The 6,999-nt window shown below is 40.7% G+C and overlaps 1 protein-coding gene across 2 annotated transcripts in view; it reads right to left on the reverse strand.

The window, feature by feature from the left end:
- Positions 1-290: 290 nt before the first annotated feature.
- chst11 (carbohydrate (chondroitin 4) sulfotransferase 11) overlaps positions 291-6,999 on the reverse strand; it is a 74,298-nt gene continuing 67,589 nt past the window's right edge. For both annotated transcript variants that reach the window (XM_008401508.2, XM_008401507.2), the window contains exons 3-4: positions 2,907-3,136; positions 291-2,008 (exon numbers count right to left, since the gene is read on the reverse strand). In XM_008401508.2, the coding sequence (XP_008399730.1) occupies positions 1,384-2,008; positions 2,907-3,136 (855 nt within the window). In that variant the 3' untranslated portion in view covers positions 291-1,383. The remainder of the gene's footprint in view (positions 2,009-2,906; positions 3,137-6,999) is intronic.

Consider the following 6,999-nt stretch of genomic DNA (forward strand, 5'->3'; position numbering starts at 1 on the left):
CCTTCTTTTTCAGACCTGCTCTCTTGAGCTTCTCACAAAGTTGATCTTACAAATTTAGGTAAGTTAAATCCAACGACATCCAGAACTTCTTCCCTGGCTTGTTATCTTCCAGCTGGGACAATGGATGTTCTTGTCAATCTTTGTAAACACAGCACTGAAACCTCATTCTACATCACTTTAAATACCTGGAGACTGCACACACAGCCGGCTGTGCTACTTGCTGTCTGAGTAAAGAAAAGGTTTCAGTGGTTCAAACGCAGCTTAAATCACTCTGAAGTCAGACAACAAAATCAATTAAATATGTTTTTATTATTGCTGCTTGCAGCAATGTTTCATAAGATAAACAGAAACAAAACATAAGAAAGACGACAAAAGGGTAATCTTAATTTACTTAAAGACGTGTTTGGCTGGTAGCCTGGTTGGGTGTGTGCCTGCTTCTGTCCACTGGGCCCCTATGAGGGGCATGGTGGCTATGTGATCCAGTGACTGTCACTCCTGAAAACCTCATTAACTCTCTTTTCTTTAAGGTACACCCAATCACATTCATGCATCCCGTTCTTTAATGCATCCTTGCTGGTTGGCCGGTCTGATCAATCTGTAAAGAACTTTCAAACGTCATTGATGCGTTGATGTCTTTTAAGTCGAAACATTGGATGATCTGTTCTGCCAGCATCGAAAACTGGAAATAAAACTGACTTTGGTAAAACACTTGACTGAAGGCTACACCGCTGTAGTTACTGCCGGTGAGTTCATGGTGGTAAAATAAGGAGCCGTATATTATAAGGCACCCTTGAGGATGTGATAAGCCAATTTTCCTTTGACATGAATCTAATGAAATGGTTCATAGGTAAGGGGTATTAACTCACCATGCTGACAGGGCAGCACAGGACAAGAACTGCTTTACAATTTGACGGAGTTTCTTAGATAAAAGGGGAGAAGGGATGAGCTTAGCTCTCACAATGCATTGGAGTCAGTGTGTTAGGCTGCTGTTTGCTCGGCAGAATGTGAGGCAGCCTCTGATGTAGAGAACATAATCAGAAGAATCCCTCGATTAAGTTCATCTTCTGAAGATAAGTTCTTCTTGAAGACCTGCTTCACCCAGACATTTCAGTTTTTGTAGGTGTTAGGTCCTTCAAGCCCGCTTCCTCCTCCAGTCAGCGCTCTGGCTCTGCTGACTGAACATCCTTCAGCTTATGCTCACACAAGCACGCTTTCCTCTAACCTTTCGGGACTCGTTAAATATCCATTTGCAGACACAACACCAACAAAGCACAACGACAGTTTTTAAAAATCAAGTTTTCTTCCAAAATTTGCACTTCACTCTTTTTTTTTGCCCTTCTGCAAACAAGGCAGCCATTGTCAGAGTACCAGCTCTGCTGTCATTTAGTCCAGCTTCAAGTAGCTGGGTATGGAGTAGTTGAACATGAGGAAGTCCATCTTATAAAGTTGGTAGAGTTGGACCTGCTGTTGAGAACTGATATTGCTGAAGAACTGAGCGGTCATGGCGTCTGTGGTACGAGTGGACTTGGCGTAGCTTGGGAAGCGCAGGGAGTCACCAACACCCACTAGCCGCAGTATGTAGTTTGCATCCTCTTCAAGGGTCTCATACTTGCCCACCATGTCATAGTGGATGTGACATGGGTGACAAAGCTGGTAAACTGTCTGCCAGTGCTCGTTGAGTGGACCATCACGCTGTGTGGCTGGATCCACCAGGTACTCGATAAACTCTTTGAATTTGACATCAGCGCCATTGATCAGGGCGTCCTGGGTGGCATTCTTGCGGTAGCGTCTGATGATCCGGGTGCCAAAGCGCTTATGGAAGGACGAGTTGTACTTCAGGGTGAACTTGTTGCGGTAAGCTGAGACCAGCCTCTCAAAGGGCTCACGGACAAACAGGAACTTGAAGTAGTTCTTGAGGCGATGGTTGATCTCAGCAATGCTGTACTGATTCAGCGTCTTCAGATTGGAAGGGACATGGGCCTGATTGGAGGGGATTTCCATGGGGTCACTGTACAGGAAAGGCACAAGGACAATGAGACGGAATTACTGAACACGCCACATTTGAACAAACAATAGACAACTGAACATTTAAACATAAAAAAAATACAGACACTGATTTAAAATAATCTCAGATGCATCTGATTTCTACAAGAACCTTAAGTCCACCTGTAGTAATTCAGTTGAATGGACATTTTTATCCATGATGTCTCAGAATGGACAGTGCTTAGAGAAAAAATCAAGCAATGAAGTTAAGAGAGCTGTGTGTAAACTTCAGAGGCCAGATTGTGTGAAAGCACAAATCAGGCAAATAACACAAAAAGCTTCTGCAGCACTGAACATCCCACAAAGCACCGTGGTATCTGTTACATGCAGATGGGAGACGTTTGGAACCACCAGGCTGTCCAACCTGAGCAATCAGAGTAAAAGGCCTCAGCCAGTATGGATCTTTTTAGACTAAAAACAGGCACTGCTCTCCATATGGCTAACAATAAATAACTGTAAAGGATGGTGGTGAGACTACAGCGGTGTTTCATAAATGACTCCTGCTCAGGAGTGCTTGGGACCTCGGATTAAGGAGAAAATTGATTTTTCAATGCAACATTGACCCAAAGCACAAAATAACTCAGGAGGAGCTTCTGGGGAATTCTGGGAAAGTCCTTGAGAGACTCAATCAGAGTTTGGGTCTAAATCTAATTCAGAATCTCTGGAATTTTGAATTAACTGAGAACAAATGAAAACATGACCCAAAAACAGGTGTGGCAAACCTTTTGAGGCTCACATCACTGTGTCACCAAATTAGACTGTGACCTTTAGGTTCCACATGTGGTGAATCCTGCATTCTTACAACACAATGCCTGAACTCCAGTATGACTGCAACCCCAGAACCATAAAAATGTGACACCCACCTGTATTTGCCCCGGCCTGTGAGCACCATCATCACGCGTTTCCAGTTGGTGCAGGCCACCTTGGGGACATAGCAGTAGATGAGCTCATGGTCTTCGTCCACCACGAGGTGTTTAAGGTCCCCGGGTGTCAGAACTCTCCGCTTTCGACTGAAAGCGCTGTTAACTCTGCAGGACTCCACCACCTTGTCCCTCCTGGCCTGATGGAGGAGAGCAGCTCCTGATGGGTCCAACTGGACCATTTATGGAGAAAAAGAAGAGAGCAAGAGAGAGATATACATTTAATCCAGAGTAGGAAAATAGTAGAAACCCTTTAAAGGTATTAGACACCAGAGAACAAATCTTAAAAGCATATAGTAGGAATGTCCCAGTCTCAGTCCCAGCTTTGTTCTTACAAATCTAAATTCTCCAGCAGAGTCTTTTTTTTAAATCCTACATATTGACATGAAAAAGAAAGACTGTATCAACTGTTTTGTTTCAACTTCCTGTCTGCGACAAATAATCTGTGTAGAAGAAACACTGCTTCATCTGAAATGTTATCTAGCTTGGGACACAGTCACAGTACTGATGTAGACCATGACATAGTGATGAAGGATAATGTGTTACTTTACTGCACTTTAAAGACACAGAGGTGTTCGTCATACACATGGCCTCTGATTTTATGAACTTTAATGAAGTATTGATCTGGAATTTGATATCAGCAAACAAAAACTGCTTATCAGGAAATAAAGATAATACAGTATAACAGGCACAGTAAAAACCCTTAAGGCTCTCTAGGCATTGATGGTCAGCAGCTCAGCTCAGTGATGTGAAAACTCATGAAAGCACAAAACAATATAACTGGATGGTTCTTAGCTTTGGAGGCAGCCTTCCTAACTTATGCGTCCTTAGCTCTAGTTTAGCAATGAACTCTTAGTGTGCTGCATGTTGGGAAAATCTCTAGGATTTCATTGCCAGCATGCCTGATCTAGCTGTATTTTATTATTAAAAGGGCTCCTCTCCTTCCCTGTAATTCAGGCTCTTTTTCAAGTTCTTCCACCCATCCATTTTCCATACTTATTGTAGAAGATGGCACCTGTTAGTGCAGATCACTTTTCATTTGTGTAGAAAACATGATTTTAGATTAGACTCCCATTTATTATAGTTGTTTTGAACCTGAATCTACAGTGGCCCAGTAGGGTCAACAAAAAGCAAAAGCCACTACACAAAAATAAAAGCCACAATGGAAGCTATGCTAAAGTGAAAGTTATAGGCTAACTTCTGCTGGAGCTTTTGTCAGACTGGATGTATTTAAGAAAAGAATACATTTTTTCTGACTGTGTGTTTATTCTGTCTCAGAAAGGGTGTCGTGTTGGACAACAGTCTTCTGTACAATCCAAGGTAGAATCTTTTTTAATTCTGTTCGGGTTTTCTGTCACTGCACTTTAATTTTCAGACACATCAAAATCATGTGCCTGGAAATGTCCTCAAAGTGTCTGATGTGGCAGAAACCGTTTGGACTGGGACTTTAAAAGGTTAATTTTGATTAATTAATTACACAGATTTTATTGCGTTAAAAATACTAATGCAATTAATCATAATATTTTTTCCCTACAAAGGTAGCTGGAAGCAAAGCTGCTTCTCTTGGCCCAGTGGGGTTCAGTTTTGCTTAAAAAGACCATCTGTTTGGACACTAGAAGACATTATCGTAGTGATCAAGTTGTGCTGTCAGAGACCTGCTCCACAGACCTTTCTGTCTGGACGGATGTAGTAGTTTATATCTACTTTTCAAGAATTTTCACCAAACAAAAGATGAAGCACCCTTCTGAAGCACACAGAGGATTATTATTAAATAATTATTTACTGTCACTTACAGAGTCATTAAAGTTCTAAAGTTAATGAAGTTAGAGAAAAAAGGAAATGGAAGATGGAGAAGGAAAGGTGACTGAACAGCCAGACAGATGGACATGATTAAGCATTTTCTTTATTCCTCTTATTTCTTTATTGACTGCATTCCCCCCCATATTAACTCATGCCTATGATGGAAATATTGATATTAGATAATCAAACCCATATTAAGTATTCAGTATACATAGATCCAGCCACCTGGAGACACATTTCATATTCACAGTGAAGGCTGTAATGGAGTGTGGGATGATGGGAGTTGGCGGATGCAGATGCAGAGGAATAAGCAGACAGAGGCCAGCCTGAGGGTTCTGCATCCACAGCGTTTCCTCCTGCCTCTCTCTGCCTACAGGTCACCGTTCCCCTCCAGGGCAGGTCCTGTTTTCCATACAGAATTTAAAACGATTATACCATGACCTGCATGTCTTCTGCTGCATGCCCTTCCAAACAACAAGTGTGGCCTTTCAGCGATAACATCTACCAGGGCCAAACGGTAGCTTATGACATAAACCACCTGGCACTGTGGACAACGGCTATAAATACATATTTAGGAGGGAAATGTGTGATGTGAATAGTTTGGGGGAAAATCCATTTCTGTTGTGTGTTTATTGGATGGTTTTGGTACAGTTCTAAATGTGGAACGGCTACGCTTCAGAAGCCGTGAAGGAATCAGTCAAACACATGACACTAAATCACATGTCACTGAACAACACTGGGAAAACTTACACTTCACGGTTGGCTTTCACTACTGGACGTCTGGGACAGAGGTCAAAATTTGACCTCGGTATATCCTCAGTGGTAACCTATCTGTGCTTTTCCTTGGAATTTAACTCCAAATTATTGCTGGAAAATTAATTCAATTCTCATCTCAAGGCACTTTACAAATAAATCATTTAGATTCAATCATACGTGCAATTTACAATAGTTATAGTACAGTGTGCTCCATTAACTATTCAAATAGTTTCAAAAGTTTCTATCTAAGGGAAGCCAGCAGGTTGTTTCAAATCATTGACTTGTCAGCTTGTTCGCAGATCTAGAGCTTGAGAAGCTGGAACACTCAGACACAATGCTAAACACAACGGTTAGCATCTGCAATGCAGCCAATCCAGGTGCAGCTTTCATTTTCCTTGGTGCTGATTGTCTGTAACCCCAAGAGTGGAAATAAGGAAGACCCTGGATGCCACTTGTAAGATGGTTTCAACATCAAAAATAACTCAGGGAATGTAAAATGTACAGTTGTTGATATCATTTATAAAGAAGGAAAGCTGTCCAAACGTTGCCTCCTTTGTTAAAACATGAATTAGTTTTGATTACATTTTTTGGACAAATTTCACAAACCACACCCAGGTCAGAATACTGTCAGGCTAAAAAAAAATCCAAATCATATCATGTTCTGATGAAGTATTTCACATTATTAATTATATTTCTAGTCAAAAGATGCATGGATGCAATAGATTGACTGATAATAAATCTATATTGTGGTGCAACTGGCAGCTCATTATAATTCTTCTCATAGTCTCTGAATAACAGATGATTCTCACTGTTTAAACCTGAGGTGTTACTGAGCAGCAGATTCAACTGCTGCACTTTGGAGTGTAGACTCAATGAGCCATTGAGTCTTAATTCGAAATTAAAATAATTCATGTCAAATTGGTAAACAGAAGTATGCATTATGGTGAAATATGTGACAAAGATTAACTTATTAATTATTCCATAGGACAAAGCAATACAGAGTCAAAGCACACCAATATTTCCATCTCCAAATGTTTGAAAAAGTCCTAACTAGAGTTTTTAAAGTGGCTCATTTATGATTCCAAACTTAATTTTAATTAAAAAATCTAAAGATCCTTTAAAAGCAAATATTTGGCTGAATTCAGGCAGAAAACCAGACGCCACAGTGATGAGACTCAGTTAACGCAAATGCTTGAATAAAGTTTTTTTTTTAAGGCATAGGTCCTACATTCAATTATAAGATTTAAGGAGAAATTAAATTTTCTCACAGGGCTAAGTTTGTATGTTTGTTTATTTCCCCCTAAGTGACAAAAATTGCTTGAAAAGTACTTTTTATAATTGCTTGTGTTATCTGGTCGGTGACCTTGACTACAACTCTGCTACTGGCTCCTTGGTTGCCTGTCCTCTCCCACCCACCTTCTTTCCATCCCCTTTCTGTTGGATTTCTTTAAAAATAAAAGCCACTAGTAGCAAAAAAAAA

The sequence above is a fragment of the Poecilia reticulata genome, linkage group LG23 (assembly GCF_000633615.1).
Source record: "Poecilia reticulata strain Guanapo linkage group LG23, Guppy_female_1.0+MT, whole genome shotgun sequence".
NCBI lineage: Eukaryota > Metazoa > Chordata > Actinopteri > Cyprinodontiformes > Poeciliidae > Poecilia > Poecilia reticulata.